Source organism: Apaloderma vittatum, unplaced genomic scaffold, assembly GCF_000703405.1.
Source record: "Apaloderma vittatum isolate BGI_N311 unplaced genomic scaffold, ASM70340v1 scaffold9435, whole genome shotgun sequence".
NCBI classification, from domain to species: domain Eukaryota; kingdom Metazoa; phylum Chordata; class Aves; order Trogoniformes; family Trogonidae; genus Apaloderma; species Apaloderma vittatum.
Genome location: NW_009716478.1, coordinates 45,470 through 61,813, shown reverse-complemented (window position 1 = coordinate 61,813; position 16,344 = coordinate 45,470). Strand labels below are relative to the sequence as shown.

The 16,344-nt window shown below is 40.8% G+C and overlaps 1 protein-coding gene across 1 annotated transcript in view; it reads left to right on the top strand.

Moving 5' to 3' along the window:
• Positions 1-3,447: 3,447 nt before the first annotated feature.
• The window catches only part of IGF2R (insulin-like growth factor 2 receptor), a gene marked incomplete at its 5' end in the record, with an annotated part of 52,035 nt that continues 39,138 nt past the window's right edge, over positions 3,448-16,344 (top strand). The window contains 8 exons of the mRNA XM_009869545.1: positions 3,448-3,581; positions 8,501-8,625; positions 10,274-10,372; positions 10,779-10,905; positions 11,979-12,099; positions 13,930-14,044; positions 15,569-15,731; positions 15,874-16,054. Of these exons, the coding sequence (XP_009867847.1) occupies positions 3,448-3,581; positions 8,501-8,625; positions 10,274-10,372; positions 10,779-10,905; positions 11,979-12,099; positions 13,930-14,044; positions 15,569-15,731; positions 15,874-16,054 (1,065 nt within the window). The remainder of the gene's footprint in view (positions 3,582-8,500; positions 8,626-10,273; positions 10,373-10,778; positions 10,906-11,978; positions 12,100-13,929; positions 14,045-15,568; positions 15,732-15,873; positions 16,055-16,344) is intronic.

The window sequence follows — 16,344 nt, the reverse complement described above, 5'->3', positions numbered from 1 at the left end:
ACTGACTTAATGCCAGGACTCTCACTTGTGAGAGAATCAATTCTTGCTTTTATTGTGGAAATATATTCTGCAGTTCTCTGAGAACAGCTGCTTAAGCTATATCCAGTGTGCTGTTACTCCCAGTTAATAAATCCTGCCCTGCTCTGTCCACCCTTTAAAAGAAATAAAAAAAATCCCTTGAACTTCCTTGAAAGTAATACTAATCTGAAACTGTATTACATTTTCATTTTTGTGTGCCACTGAAGTTGTGGTTTGGAACATGATTAAACGTGATATTTCTTACTTCCGTTCTGTGGACTGTTTTGAACAATTTCTTAGTCTTCCCTGTCCAGGGGCCTGTGAAAGGGTATAGGGAAGGGCTGGCTTCAGGGACGGCTTTGCTTCTGTTCTGTAAGCTGCTTGTGTTTCTCTTCTGCTTCTGGCATGTGGGTCAACTGACTTGAGGATGTTGATTTTCTCTGTTTCATAACATAGAGCTGGGAAAGCAAAACCCATGATGATAATTCAAATCCCAGAATGATAATTCTGTTGTGTGTAGGACTTGGATTCTCATTCAGTTTACAAACAGATTTTAATTTACAAGTGCTCTAAAAAAACCCCACACTGAAGAACACTCCAGCTTGATCAAAACGTTTGTGCCTTAGTATTGTACATTACCTTTTTGTCATCTTCCAAAACCAGTCAAAAAAGAGGACTTTGGTTATTCTGTACTGTATCTTAATTCACGTCATCATCCTGTATTGACATTGTCTTTACCCACTTCAGAAATGCAAGAAACTGACTGGCTCGTAATATTAACCAATATGGTTGTAAAATGTCAACTCCGTCTGCTTATGAGGCCAAAAATCATGGCAAGTATTTGTCTAGGATTGAGACACACTTCTTGAAGGTGATTTAAAAGTTATTCTGTTGGTCTTTTGGATATGACTCAGTACCTGGTAAGTTGTTTTTTGAGCCTGATATTGTTTGAGCCTTTATATGTCAATATACTTAGGATATAAACATTTTAAGATATAAACATATCCAGTTGGAGATGGATGTCAAGTGATGTCCCTTAGGGGTCTATACTGGGACCAGTACTGTTTAATATCTTCATCTGTGATATAGACAGTGGGATCAAGTGCCCCCATAGCAAGTTTGCAGGTGGCACCAAGCAGAGTGGTGAGGTCGATATGCCAGAGGGACACGATGTCATCCAGAGATGCATCCTGGCCTGGCATCAAAGAAGTGTGGCCAGCAGATTGAGTGAGGTGATTCTGCCCCTCTACTCTGCCCTGGTGAGACCTCAGCTGAAGTAGTCTGTCCAGCTGTGGAGCCCTCAACACAGGAAGGACGTGGTCCTGTTGGAGTGAGTCCAGAGGAGGGCCACAAAGATGATCACAGGACTGGAGCACCTCTCCTACAAGGACAGGCTGAGAGAGTTGGGATTGTTCAGCCTGGAGAAGAGAAGGCTCTAGGAAGACTTTATAGCGGCCTTCCAGTACCTGAAGAGGGCTGGTGGGAAAGCTGAGGAAGGACTGTTCACGAGGGTGTGTAGCGACAGGATGAGGGGCAATGGTTTTAAACTAGAGCAGGGTAGATTTAGATTAGATGTTAGGAAGAAATTCTTTACTATGAGGGTGGTGAAACACAGGAACAAGTTGCCCAGAGAGGTGTTGGAGGCTCCATCCCTGGAGGCATTCAAGATCAGGCTTGATGGGGCTCTGAGATGTTGCTGCTTACTGCAGGGGAGTTGGAGTAGATGACCTTTGGAAGTCCTTTCCAACCCAATGCATTCAGTGATTCTATGATTTTTTTTTTTTTTTAAATTTTTTTTCCCCAGGGAGAACTCACTTGTAGTTGTCCCTAACTTGTTCCAGCCATTAGCAGACAGACATTAATATGGCTGTTGTGGTACAGGGAAGCCAAGAACCTATAGTCAGTAATTAAGTGAAAAAATATGTGGTATCTTACTGCTGTCTCTGATCAGAGTTGGGTGCAGTGGATTTGAGAGGAGTTCTTGGAGGATTCAAAATCTAGAGTAAAGTAGCTGGACTGCTGTTGCCCCTTCCTCACTGAAGTATTGGGCTTCAGCAGTGGAACAAGAATGGGTTCTCTTCCTGGGGGACCTGGGGTGTGATAATGTCAAGTGGTGTAAAACCTATGAGCTAGAGATTGAGGTAAACAAACCTTACGGGTGAAGCTTCTGGTCAACTTCTAATTTCTTGATAGCTGAGAGGGGGGAGTTGAGCTTTCTCACGGGGTTTGGTACTAATCTGCATGGGTCAGATAGATGCATTAAACCCGGTGCGCGTTGTAAATAACAAGAATGCATAATGTCACTGTGCTGTTCTCATTTTTTTGATGTGATGACTCTGTATTAAATCGTACTGAAGTTTCCACTTGGGATAGAAGGGAAGCTGGGCAGTCTGTTATGTTGCAAAAATCAATACCTTTGAGAGGATGCAGGCTGCTGCCAGTACCAGAAGAGGTGTAGCTGAGCTGAGCTGGTAGGAAACGTTTACCGAGCTGTGTCCTTTTAAAAGAGCTTGGCCACAGCACTATGCTACTAAACCAGGCTGCCTAAAGAGCTCCTGACTCCAAACTAGCTGACCTGGGCCAGCTTTGCTAGTGGGTGGTGCGTGTCGTGTGACTGACCATATCTCGCTGCGGACTTGGCACCTGCTGTGAGGGAAACAAATCCTTACTCTACCTCTGAATTATGCTGCATTTAATTGTTTTTTTTTCTTCTATTATTCTGATTTATTCCCCATTGTATTTCACCAGAGCTTCATGTTCCTTTATCAGTTTTTAGCCAGCTGACTTTCTTATATGGCTGTAGCTAGCTGGTGTAATCTTTCACTGAGTCTCTTGTGGATAGCTCTGCTTGCTTTCCAGCTTCTCACATCACTCTTCAGAAACTATCCTTTCAATATGGTGATAGATGCCTGTATATGAAATGCATAAAGGTGCAGCTAGGCCTTAATAAGCATTATTAGCATCTTTCAGGCTGATTGCTGCCAGAATCTCAGTCTCAGTTTTGACCCTGAGGCTAACTGGCTCTGCTGCTTGGCTACTGAGTATTGCTAAAGTGCAGTAGTGTGCAGCTTGCCAAAGATGTTCGGGAATTTTATCAGGCTATCAAGGAAAAAGGTTCACCACTTGTAATATACCTAGTCAGAGTAGCCTTCACAGAGATGTCGTGGGGAAAAATGGGCGGTTGGGTGTTCAAGAAAGGAGAAAACAGCCCTGATACACTCTCCTCAAATGGTTAAATCTGTTTTGTTCTTGGCCCTGACACAACAGCGATAATTTCTGGTATTTACAGAAACAGAACACAAGTATGAAGCTTGAGTTAGTGGTGCTTTTAGTTTTATAACTCATTATTTCAGGGACTGCTGTCTAGAGGATGGCAATGCAGATGATATGAATACAAACTGACAACCTTATTTTTTTCTTTCTGTTCAGTTACACTTGGGAAGCAATTGATGCAGACAAGCAAGTGCTTTATAAAATAAACTTCTGTTTTGGTGTTCAAGAGTGTGGGAAATCAAGTGCAGTCTGTGCATATGACATCAATAAGAAGACCTATCTGTCTGTAGGTAAGTAAACAAGTGTCTTTCCTCCTAAGTAGTTCAGAGTCATGTTATCGGATGATCTTATAACTGTTACAAAGTTTGACATGTTAGCAGGGATTTTTTTTTTCTTCTCAGAACAGTGAAAAACAGTATTCTGTTGTAGGCTTACTAAGGAGATTTGGGAAGACACTTTATAGTCTAGTTAAGTGTAGTCTGGTGTGAAATTATGCAAGGCTATCTTAAATAGATGTAAGTGCATCTACCTGTGGCAGGATATGCATCATATGCAGCCTTGTTTGAAGCTTGATGCTGAACATGGTGTAAAAGCTTGAGTTATAGTTATAAAATATACCACAACCTCGCCTGGCATAACATCAGCTCCTTCGTTCAGATTCAGTTTACTCTCTGTAATGCAATCCTGGAGTGTTGCTAAGCTTCTGGCATGTCGTCTTTAAGCTGTTACACACAGAGAGGAAGTCAATTACATCCAGTTCTCCGTCTCCAGTTACACCTGTCAAGTGTGGTGGCTGCTTCAGTAGTTCACAGATGTTCTTGGTATTCTGAGGAGTGGTGGACTTCTGCATGCTGATCTGAATATGACACTGGCATATTCGTATACATATGCTTGCACAAAATTTCATCAATCAGAAGCACCTTGTGCTCTGAACAGTATTTGTGTACTTATTTTCATGGACTCGTTTCTTTCAAGGTTGCTTCTGTGCTTCAGCTAATGAAGCAGTAATATATAAATACTGACAGAGAAGGGTCTTTTGATAGTTGACTGTTACTGTTCAGAAAGCCATTGCTTTATTACAAGTAATATTTCTTCAGACTGCTTCTTAGTACCTGCAGATCTGAAGCCTGAATTTAACATGCTTGCCAATTATGCCTTTCATTGGTAGACAGCTCTAGTGAGAAGCTGTGAGTCTTCTGTAAAAGTATTTGAGCTTGAGCTGCTGGAACGTGGTGAGGAGGAAGACTATTCTCACCTGTACGCAGATGCACAGCAGCTAGTCAGCCTGGGTTCTCCCCACTCCTCTCCGTTAACTGTAGAGGTACTTTGGTTTCAGGCTGTGGTTAATCAGTGCTTTTCAAACAAACTTCTAGTGTTGTGACCCAGGATTAAAAAATCACTGGGTGCATGAATAAAAGTACATCTTGGTTCATGGCTGTGTGGGGTTTTTTTTGTTTTGTTTTGTTTTTTTACTGTAGTGCCATATATCCAAGCTTCAGAGTTTCCTGGGATGACTGGTTATGTTATGTTTGAGTCCAAACTGCAATTGCATGTAGTAGCATCTTCTATAAGGAGCGTGACGTCTCGGACCACTTGATGCTCTTTCATTCCTTAAAATGAATAGCAAGGATTTTGTTTCCTGCTGTTGCTGATGTGGGTCTCAACTCATATGTAGTGGAGGCTTCAGTTTCCTGTGGATGGCAGAAGGAAGCAGCATCTAGGCATCTGTTTTACCATGGCTTTTTTAGTGAGGCTGGAATGTGACAGGTTGAGTGAGCTTGAGGAAGCCTGTTCTCCCCCCAGGAAGTGTGAGACCTAGAGGCTTGTGTAGGTTTTGTTACACATTTCTTGTGGAAAGAGGAAGAGAAAACAGAGCTGAGTGATGACCATGAGCAGTATCACACATTCCGCTGTATGCAAACCTTGAGTGTCTTATTGCCTGCCTGCTACTGAGTGGAAAAGAATTTGACAACAGTCATAACTTGGTCTTGCAGAGGCTGTTTAAACTGACTCTTGAGGGTTAAGCTGCAAATACTGTTCAAGTAAGTTTTTAACCACCCGGAAATAAATTAAGGAATCAGAGCAATGCAGTTAACATTGAAATTGAATTTTGCTTTGTTTTATTGGTCAAATTATCTAAATTTTGTTCTTGTTCATGATGAGTCTGAGGCTTATTAGTGATGCCTGTCGTGCTTCATCATACTGCCTGTAGTTGTGTTGGAGCTTCAGTGCCATCACAATGAATTAGGATCATGCTAATGAATTATCAAGCCTCTTTTTTGTCCGGAAGAACAAAACACCCAAACCCCCACTCTAAATGAGAAAAGAGGCATCTCCTTAATGCACATCTAGGCAGGTGTAGACTCCTAGTGTACACTGCAGTTACCTGGAAGGTAAGTTGCATACCTGTCTTCCAGCGATTTAGCTGATACTTGCATGCCAAAGCTGACTGCAGCTGAAGGACTTTGATCTAGGGCAAGAAGGGCAGTTTGCCAGCTGATAAACTTGCTAAGTTGTAAGATTTCTTCAAATATGCGTTTAATCAGATCTCTTCTTCATTCTTTCAGAAAGAAACTTTCACTGCAAACAGTAGTTTTGCTTTTAAATATCAGCTATGCCAGAAGTAACAGTTATAGAGCTAGTTCTATTTGCTGATCCCAGCTTTGACAGGGGGTAAGACTGTATGTTCTGTCACTGTGACCAGTCTATATCCAAGGGAAGCTTTGTGGCTAGCGTTAACTGTGTCAGTGTGGTGTACTAATGTTGGTGTTGGGACCCCAAAAGCCTCTCCTAAAAAAAGCTCTTCAGCTTGACCTTAGAAGTTTTCAAGGTATAGGCAAATGGTTAGTTCTTGAATGTCAATGAGGATGGAAATGATGTGGTACTTAATTAACTTAGTGTGACACCTAGTGACTTGTATGCCATTTAGCTGGATGACTACTAAAATTAACTGTTAACCTGAATGGTGAAATGTGCACTTTGCCCAGCTGCAGCTGAAGGACTGGACTTGAAATGATTGCTGCCACCTAAATGCCCACTTCTGGATAACTGGGTGTCTTCCCTGATTGCCTTTCTCCTTCCAAACAGTCTAACACATGAAGGAGTCAATGAGCAACAGGTGTTGAGGGCAAAGCCTTTGATACTGGTTTAGCACAAGTGTGTAATATAAGTATCTGGGGCTAATTTTTGTGAGCTGTACTGCCTGTTTTGTAGTGTGTTACTTTGGAAGGAACACATATCTAAAATCATGAAGAAACATGACCGATCATTGAAAAGGGAGCTTGAGGTTACTCCTGGCAAGTTCCCAAACTAGTTCTGAGCATGCATATTGGTTTTTAGTAAACAACTTACTGGCTTAACTTGATTTTTCTTGAGTATAGAGCATTGAGATAAATCCTCAGATGTTGCTGCCATTAAGTTCTCTGCTAAGTTGTGGCTTATAACTGTATATATTTATACAGAGTGTAAGCACCGTGTACTATATATGGAGTTTTTAATTATGTGTGCATATTGTTGCTGAACACAGCTCTTGCCTAGAAACTTGGCGTTGGCTTCCTTCTGCTAATCTAGGGAAAAAAAAAGACTACTTTCCCAGCATTGTCTAAACAAGGATATTATAAGTAGCGCTTTTGCTCTCAAGGTAGTGTGTAGCTCTTAGGTTTAAGAGAGATGCATGGCACCTTTGTTAGCATCAATGCTGGAGGTGGTAAACCCTGAAGATAGCCTTTTGATAACAAGAGCTTCAGGAAATATAAAAGGCAGAAATGACTGACAGCCTCCAGGTGCCTGGAAGGTGGCACTGAACCACAGTGATGGTGACATGCTTCGCTGTTACAGGTTCCCAGCCTGGCATGTGTCCCACACACGTGCCTGCATGTGTGGGTTTAGTCTAAGCTGCCTTCTTCTGTGCTGACATGTCTCCACTCTTACCTGCCCTTGAGAAGGCAGAGGGTTATTGAATGTTCTGTAACTTTGTCAGCCTGGTTATATGGGGAATACTGTGAACAGCTGCTTGGGTATTGAGCACCTTAATGTGCCTTCCTGTAACGCAGTTAGCATGAACATATGCAGCATGAAGAGAAGACCCTGAGCTACTGAGGAGATGCTGTGTGGGTTAGCATCAAGCTTCTATTCTGATTGCCACCATTTCAGCTTTACCTGCAAGTTTGTGACTATAGTTGCTTTCTTTCTGCTGCAGTTTAAGAGAATGATCTTGAGGTTCTTGTACCTTCTTCCTACCCAGTTAACTTACTTTTGCTCCTTGTGCTCTCAAGGCTGTATTAGTTGGTTGTAGTTTATTAGTTGGTTGCAGTGTAGTTTTGCTTGCCTTGAGTGAGGAGCTAGCAGACTAGGAAAAGTTCCAGTAAGTGTATTTTTAAGATGAAGCAACATTTGGCCTAGATGCAAAGCTCCTATCTGCAATGATTACAATTTTGGCTTGCTCTAAGAGGGAGAGCCCCCTCTGCTGATGGAGACAGAGTTTTTTAGTAGGATAGGACAAGGAGTAATGGTTTAAAATTAAAAGAGGGTAGATTTAGATTGGATATAAGGAAGAAATTATTTAAGGATGAGGATATTGAAACACTGGAACAAGTTACTTGAGAGGCTGTGGATGCCCCATCCCTTGAAATGTTGAAGGTTGGATTGGATGGGGCTCTGAGCAAGTTGATCTAGTTGAAGATGCCCCTACTCGTTGGAGGGAGGTTGAACTAGATGACCTTTGGAGGTCCCTTTCAGGCCGTACCAGGCTATGATTCTATGATAAACTCTCTGTCATATTGTGCTGTTGCTATTTGTAAAAATGGCACAAAGCCTGAGAAGCTGGTTAAGAGAAGTTTATGGGAGGAAGGTGTGAATTGTTGTACCTGGAACTAGTTGGTAACAGTTTTCTGGTGGAGTCCTTTAGCCCTAATTCCTAAGGCAGTGGCTAGTTCATAGTGGTGCTTGCTGTTGGGCTTCTTAAAATTCAGTGTTTGCTGAAAACCTTTGAGAAAGTAGAAGTGTGATTAAAGATGTCAAACACTATCTTAATTTGGATCTAGTCTTCCAAATTCATACAACTGCAAGGAAGATCTTCAGTTGTATTCTATTCAAAAACTCTTCAAGTAGACTGATATGTCTTGTGATGCTCAGTGCTTGAAATTAGAGCCTGTTTACCGAGCTTCTGTGAAAGTGCTGTAGTATAACATTTTTTCTTTTTTAACCCTAGGTGACTTAGGCTTACTAAAATTTTCTAAAACTCTTCTGGAACTCAACACTACACATAACTGCTCGCAGCAAGGCAGTCAGCACCAAATTCAGAGCAACATTAACTTCCTGTGTGGGAAAACACTGGTAAGTCTAAATCATGTATTCTGATCTTTAATGGAAATAACATGTACTTCTAACTTGCTTTTTAAGGAGATTTGCTGTACTTTCGGATATACTAATTACTGAGCTTCATAGCCTAAGGAAGAGCCAGTTATGTTTTAGTACCAAATTAAGAAATTCAGTCCAGGTAGAAAATAATTGAAGGTCTGCAGCTTAGCTCTCATCACGGGCTCTTCTGGGTCTTTAATGTTTTTTACAGGGATTGCACTGTAATATTTTAATAGTGCAATGTGGAGGAATGAGTCAACAGTGTACAGGGTGCTGTAACAATGAGAGCTATTGTTTAAATGTTGGCTGTGCCCAAGCTGTGGACCTAGCAGGTGTGTTCAATAGAACAGCATTGAAGGAAATGACTGAACTTTTGTTATGGAGCAGTGTAGCTGACAGCAGTAAGCACTAAGTTTTATCTGCACGTAGCTGAACTAACAGTGCTTACACATCCGAGTTAGGCTTCTGGGGGAGTAGTTGTTTGTGAGAATCTGCTTAAAGCGTGAATGAAGCTCCCTGTCTGTGTTTGCAGTTCACACCTCCATGTGCTTTTGGAATTACACCTTCTACATACTTAGGTAAATCCACAAATCGATTTTCTGAACCGATCATGATCAGTTTACATATTTGTGTATCAGCAATAAGTACTTAGTAGTGTCGCTGTTGGCACTGATTGTGCTGTAGCACACCCCCTCTTGGAAATATACCCAGTTCAAATAAAGTGCCAGGGCAGCAGAGATTTAAATGCTTCCTGTTCGGTTTTAGAAGATGAGTCTTTAAACTAATTTTAAAAATTATTGCACAACTCCAGCTCTAACACTAGATCATAATGATCTTCAAACTTCTTCTAGTTAACGTAGTTTTAACCTATTCTTCACGTGACCTAGAAAAGATTTTTGTAATACTGTCTGGAACAACTTGTTTCCAGCACTTTTATGGCAGGGTTAAATGAGGATTAAAAATTTAACATATTTAAATATGCTAAAGCGCTCCTAGCTGAGGTGATGGAAAGAGAATAGAAAAATCTGATCGCTGTCTTTCTCTAAGTGGACATGTTCAGTTAAGCATCCAGCCCTGAACTGTGGTAGAAACCCCATCTTGAAATAGATACAGATGTGTATAACATAAGCATATATAAAAATAAGTAGCTGAGATCAGAGGTGTTCTGTCTGCATAGCAGAAAAGATTTCTAATCGGTCTTCTCTGTAGAATAAAAGACAGCAAACTTGTAAACCATACGTTGCCTTGCGGTTCACCTCGTCTTATACGTTTCAATTGGTATTTTCCTTTCTAGTAACTAGACATGACTGGTGCTTCTGCCAATATCAATTGGCATAGTGAATGCTTCTAAAAGATGTAGTACGATTACTGCATATTAGGACTGGCACATGTTAATTTGAGAATTGGTGCATATGTGCAGACTGAGAATGATTTGGCACCCTGTGTCTTCATGAGTTTAGTAACAAAGCTGTTAATTAAAAAACTTTCTGTTAACAAGTGCTATTAATAAGCTGTATGTCCTTATTCTTTGACTTGCTGAATTCTGATTTTTTTTCTTCTTGCTATCTACAGATATAAAACTGAAATCTGTTTTTCAAAGAATTGCTTTTTCTCCTTTAAATAGGGTTCCCCTGAATTTGTAACAGCAACAGAGTGTGTGCACTATTTTGAATGGAGGACCTATGTGGCTTGCAAGAAAGACTTGTTTAAACCTGAGAAAGAGGTAATTTATGTACTATCTGAGCAGAAGCTACTCTGCACACATCTGGCAATTTGACCCTAACCACCTGCCCCTACCCTATATGAATCCCAAAAAATCTCCATAAACTGAACTTTTTCATAGGCATATAAAAGGATCTGTTGGAAGTTGGTGGAGCTGAGAATTTTAAATAACTCTTCAGCCTTTTTTGTGATCTGGATCACAAAAATATAGTAAAACTTTTCTAAAAGCTAGAGCAGAGCAGTCTACCTTTTTAGTCAGCATATCTAGCTCGAAGTCTAGCTTTAGGTATTTAAGGTTCCAGAAGTAAAAATCTCTTCCACCTATTAACTTGGCTGTGTATGCCTGTTCATAACTTCTCCCTACTTTAGTAACATGGGTTGCATGTAATTTTTTGTTGTTGTTCTAGGTCCCTTGCTATGTGTTTGAAGGTTTGAAGAAACATGACTTGAATCCTCTCATCCAAGTTCCAGGACAATACTTGGTGGATGATTCTGATGATGATTCCTTGTTCATAAACATCTGCAGGGATTTAGGTGTGATCACTTGATTGCGTCCCCTGTTGGTGTACAAATTTCTAGTACTGTGATTCTTTTCCACTGCCTCAGCTGAGCTTGTTCTATGACCAAAGCAGTATTTTAGGATTTGAATTATAGTTTCAAGCTACTTTGGATGATTTGAAGACTGCTTTCTGTGAAGCCAGGTCTTTCTCTCTGACTAATGAGGTGTTCAGAGTGTTCTGGACGGGCAAGTACTGTTGGAAAAGTTGACTTAAAGCGGGCTGAGTGGAAGAGCTCAGCTTGTCTTGTGGCTTCTTCTGTTTGCTGCAAAGTAGGACCAAGATGGTTCATAACACTTCATGTGCTCTAAATTTATTACTTTAGGCTCCAGTTCAGGCTGTTGCTTAGTTCCAAGTGAATGTCCTGAGATGCAACTAAAATAGTGTTTAGATGCTTGGGCAGGTAGTGGTGCAAAGCTAGTACTTCAGTGTCATTTGGGAGCTCTATATGTAAGGGATTGAATCAGCAAAATCACTCATTTGAAACTTGCTGAAAAGGCTGGTTTCACTGTATGCTCCCGCTATGTTTTTCACTCTGCAGTTAAATATGTGTTTTGTGCCACTGTTAAGGGTTTAATACTTCTAGTTTTACTGGCAGGTCTATTCATTTAAAAATCCCACTAGTCTGAAACTTTTTGCTGACAGCTTTGGAAAAGATGGTTTATTAGAAACCTTCACTATGAGAAGGGGTTTTCCATTACTCGGTGTCATTTTAGTTTTGTGGAAAAAGAATAAATACTGGCACAATTCTAGAAGTTCTCAAGGCCCTAAACATCCAGCAACTATACTAGCAGCTGGTAACTACCTGCAGCTACTTTCACAGGAAGGATGAATTTGCTGTCCAAAAACAGGATGGCATGAACTGTCACAAGCACTTCAGGTTTTGTCTTGTCAGTTTCACATTTTAATGTAACCCATTTAAAAAATATTTTTAGAAAAAGGTAAAGTGATGAGTGGTAAGTTAGCCTAAAGATAAAATGACAAGATACTTCAGGGAGAGCAGGGTGTAGAAACCAAGTCCTATATTCTGTTTTCTGTAATCTCTAACAGGAGGATCAAATGGAGAGACCAGAAACTGCCCTGCGGGCAGTGCTGCTTGCTTGATACATGAGGGTCAGGCATATGATGTTGGCCGTCCACAGGAACAGCTGAAACTTCATGACAAAGACAGGTACGTAATTTTTGTGGTGATACTTCTGTGAACTCTTCTCCATCATCTGAGATAGAGAAGGCAGTCTTGGTAGCACACGAGTCTTCTAAAACTTAACATCAATGCCACTTTGATTTTGAAGCATTGGCAGAAAAATATTATTCAAATGCTAGCAGATTAGTTTAGGCATCCTATTGTATTGCTCTAACAGATGAAATTTTTCTCTTCATTGTGAGAGACTTCATTTTACAGAATTGCAAGCCTCTCGGAAGCAGATTCCTGCTCTCTACCCACAAGCTGAAGAGTGAGATTTGACCAAATCTGCCTCCTGTCTAGGGGCCCACAGGGTAAATGCACTTGGCTCTCTGTGGGTTTATGCACTGTATTTGGTTCACTCTACTGCCCAGGAGTACTTCAAAATTTGAGAATAGGGCCAGATGTTTGCCTTCTATAGTTTTGTGTTAATGAGTTCTTCACTGAAGAAATGGGTAAGCAACACCAGGCTTGTTGTTCCTGGTGGCGGCAGAGCTGGGACTAGGAGAAACTGTTTCCTTGATGCTGCCTCTGCTTTGTTTGCTACCTTTTGTGCTGGAAGTGTCACTTGAACAAAATACAAGTAAAACTGCCAAAACCCCACCCAGTCAACCTAGTGTGGCTCAGGGAACTTGTTTAACATGCTGACCTTTCTGAGCTTCAGTCATCCTAGTCTGTAGGGTCAATAGTACCCTGTTGACTTCTGCAGTGTTTGGTTTTGTTTTGTTTTTTTTTAATCTCAGAAGCAAGCTGAAGACAAGCAGAATAAACCAAGTTAATAACAGGGATTACTGAACAAAGGTTCTGACCTGTCAGTGTTAAGGCTGAGGGTTTTATTTTAGTTTACAAATGAAGTTGTTAGTCCTTCGCTGCAGGGCTTTTCCCCCAGCCTGAAACAAGTGGCTAAGGTGTTCTATACCGAGGCAGAAGCATACATCTGCAGAAGCACAAATGCAACTAGAGTGCAACTAGTACTCTGTAAAAGTGCTTGGCAAGAAAGCTTTATCTTATCCCTGCTAGGATTAAAGTGCTCTTCATTGCTTGAGGGAAATTCAGTTGCATGTGCTCAACCAGACTAGGGTACTCCCTGAGAAGGGAGTAAGATGGTTATGTATCTGTGTCCTAAGGTGTGGAGAGGCCAGTTAGAGGTGTGGATGACCCGAAGCCAGACTGTCACCACTCTGTGACCTGTTGGCTTCTGCCTGTTAGACTGCATAGAACAGTAATGCTTATTTGGGAAGTTGTCTTGATTGTCTTGTTCTCTCATCCAAGTCGTCTTGGCCTTTTGTCTCTCCCTGTCAGATAGTTACCATGTTTAATTCTCCTGATGTATCCCAGTCACTTTGCTCCTGTCAGTTTGCTAATGAGCTGCTCTTAATTCTGGGAGCAGAATGTAAAGATATTATACATTCAGAGGTGGCAAAGTGTAGGAATGTGGTAAAACATAACTGGTTATTATTTCCAAAAGCTGCAAGAGTGTTTATCATATCTGCTCTGCAGCAGTTTGAAAGTAAAGCTGAGAGAGTGGTCTTATGACTGTCAGCCAAGTTCAAGGGTTACAAGGCATTCAGCATAGCCTTAACTGGGATGAAAGGAGATGATATATTAAGTAATTTTGCTGTGAAAGTTTTAATGATTATTTTGGTTAACTGTAAGATTAAAGGAATAAAAACCTCTATGAAGGTTTCTTTCAGGGCTACTTTGGTGTATTCTGCCTGGGTGTCTGGCAAAGAGTGGATGTTCTTTCAAGAATGTTCTTCTTCTCTACAATGCACAGTGTCTTAATTTTATTTTTAGCTTGCCATTTTCTGTTTCTAGGCTGGTATTGACTTATGAGAGAATATATAGTGATGAAGAAAAACCGGACTTTTGCCTAGGCCATAACCCAGCAGTGACCATCACTTTTGTTTGCCCATCAAAGAGGGGAGAAGAGGTAACTTTTCTGTTTCAGTTTGTGTTAAATAGTTGGTCTTTAGCTTTTGTGCACATTAGTTGTCATTTTTATTCAGGGCCGAAGAGAACAGAAATTCTCCTGGTTTGCAGCTTGTGAAGAGTGTGAAATGCTAAATACACTCTTCAAAAAGTCTTATAGAACTTAAGTAAATGAGAACTTGAAGAAAATTTCCCTGGGGCATGTTCTTTCTTGTCTTGGTGAATTTAGTTTTCCTTTTCTTCCCCCCTGAGAGTAGGACAGGGGTGGTACAGTGTTAGTCCTTGGCACAGAGTTTTGCTTGCTGATGAGCACTCTTCCATCATCAGTCAGGCTGGGCCTGCCTGTAGTTGTTGTCTGTAGCTTGTTTATTAATCTGACCTTCCTCCGGAGAAAAATAAGTAGCAAGAGTTGCTGCATAGAAGAGTCTGTCAATTACTAAGCAGGCTCCTGAACTCCTTTTAACTTCAAGTAGAATCTTCAGTGTTAAGCAACAACTTGGTTTTTGTGGGATACAGGGTTAGCCTGGCTTCAGTGCAGTATAGTGATTGTACAGATGTGATGCTAGGTAACCTCGGCAACCCCACTCCTTGAGTTGGGCCACAGTGGCTGTTGCTGATGCCCTGCCGTTTCATATTGTGATGCTTTTGGTTGCAAATTAGTGAAGGAGGAACTCCAGGTAATTTTTGATTTAATGTTTTGTCCCTCATCTGACCTAGATAGGCACCATACTTCACCCGCACTGCTGCAGAGACAAACCATAGGTTCTTCTCTACTGTCGCTTCGTTATACCTCACTGCAGCTATGCACACGTGTAGTATGAGTAGTATTGCTAATGTTACATGTGCCTGTAACTTCTCTGATACTTACATTTGTCTGTTGTTTCAGTGGATGACAGAAATACAAATTTATGAAATAAAGTGGTTTTCTAAATGTTTCACTTGCAAGTGAGGAAGGCGAAGACTACCCTTTCTCCCAGAGGTGCAGAAATATTTCACTACAGAAAACACATCTGAAAGCACTGTTTGCTACAGAATTCTCAAATGTCTTTCAATGTTCATTTGGACTGAGGGAATCAAAGTTGCTAAAATACTAGCATCTAAGAGGCCTCTTTGCCTTCAGAGAACACTTGATCTCTGCTCCCATCTTGGAGGACTCCTCTGAGGCAAACACAAGCCAAGCTGTGCTTAGCAATTTGGGCTCACATATGCCTGCTTTTGCCAATGTGTTTAGGAAAAATACTTGTAAAGGTTCTGTTGCTTATGCTGTTCTTCTGCTACTGCCTGATACTTTACCTCTGTTTAGACTTCTAACAGTTTGCCACATCATTAATAAGAGATGTTTTATTTTTTCTCAACACCTCTTTCTGAGAGGCTAGAGATGATATTTGTACCTCTTAAGCAATTCACAGATCAAGGTAGTTGTTACTATTGCATATTCCTAAAGGAATATGATACTGTTGCTTTAAAGATTGTATTTCAAGTAAGTCTCTACATGTAATTTAAATTCTGTTCACTTCTGTATCAGAGTGCAGGTCCGAAACTCACAGCAAAAACAAATTGCCGGTATGAAGTTGAGTGGGTTACTGAGTATGCCTGTCACAGGGATTACCTGGAGAGTAAGAACTGTCTTCTGACTAATGAGCAGCATGATATCTCCATTGATTTAAGACCACTTACTCTACTTTCAGGTAAGCTTACTGTTTTTCTTTTGTGTTTTCCAGTTTTCCAGTTCCATGTTTGGAAGCAAGAAAGCTGTCCTCTGTAGATTACTTGGATTTTTAGGTCTGTTCTGCTATGTGTTTAATACTTTTCCTTTTGTTATTCACTCAGAATATGTCACCCCGTATTTAGCCAAAGATGACAAAGAGGAGTATTACTATTACTTGAATGTATGTGGGAAAACCACTGCACGTGAATGCAGGGACATCACAGGATTCACTTCATCTTGCCAAGTGAAATTGTCCAATAACCAGAAAAAAGTAGCGGGAAGATATGAGAACCAAACCCTAAGGTGTGTATAGGCTCTTTAGCCCTGTTAACTGATCTGATTGATTGATCTTTCTTTCCTGCTTTGATGCCTTCATTTGTCGTGGCAGCAGTATTTGATACAAAATGCAAGTATTTTTGCTCATTTTTTGTTATAGAAAATCTTGAACAGTTTTAACAGGATAATATTAACAAATGGAGGAGCAGCTGAAGCTGGTAGAGGGCACTGTCTAGACAGACAAGAAACTTTTACCGACTTTGGTGTCAGAGTTGCAAATTGTGCTGTGCTGCCTCTTGTCCTTGTGTTGCATGAGA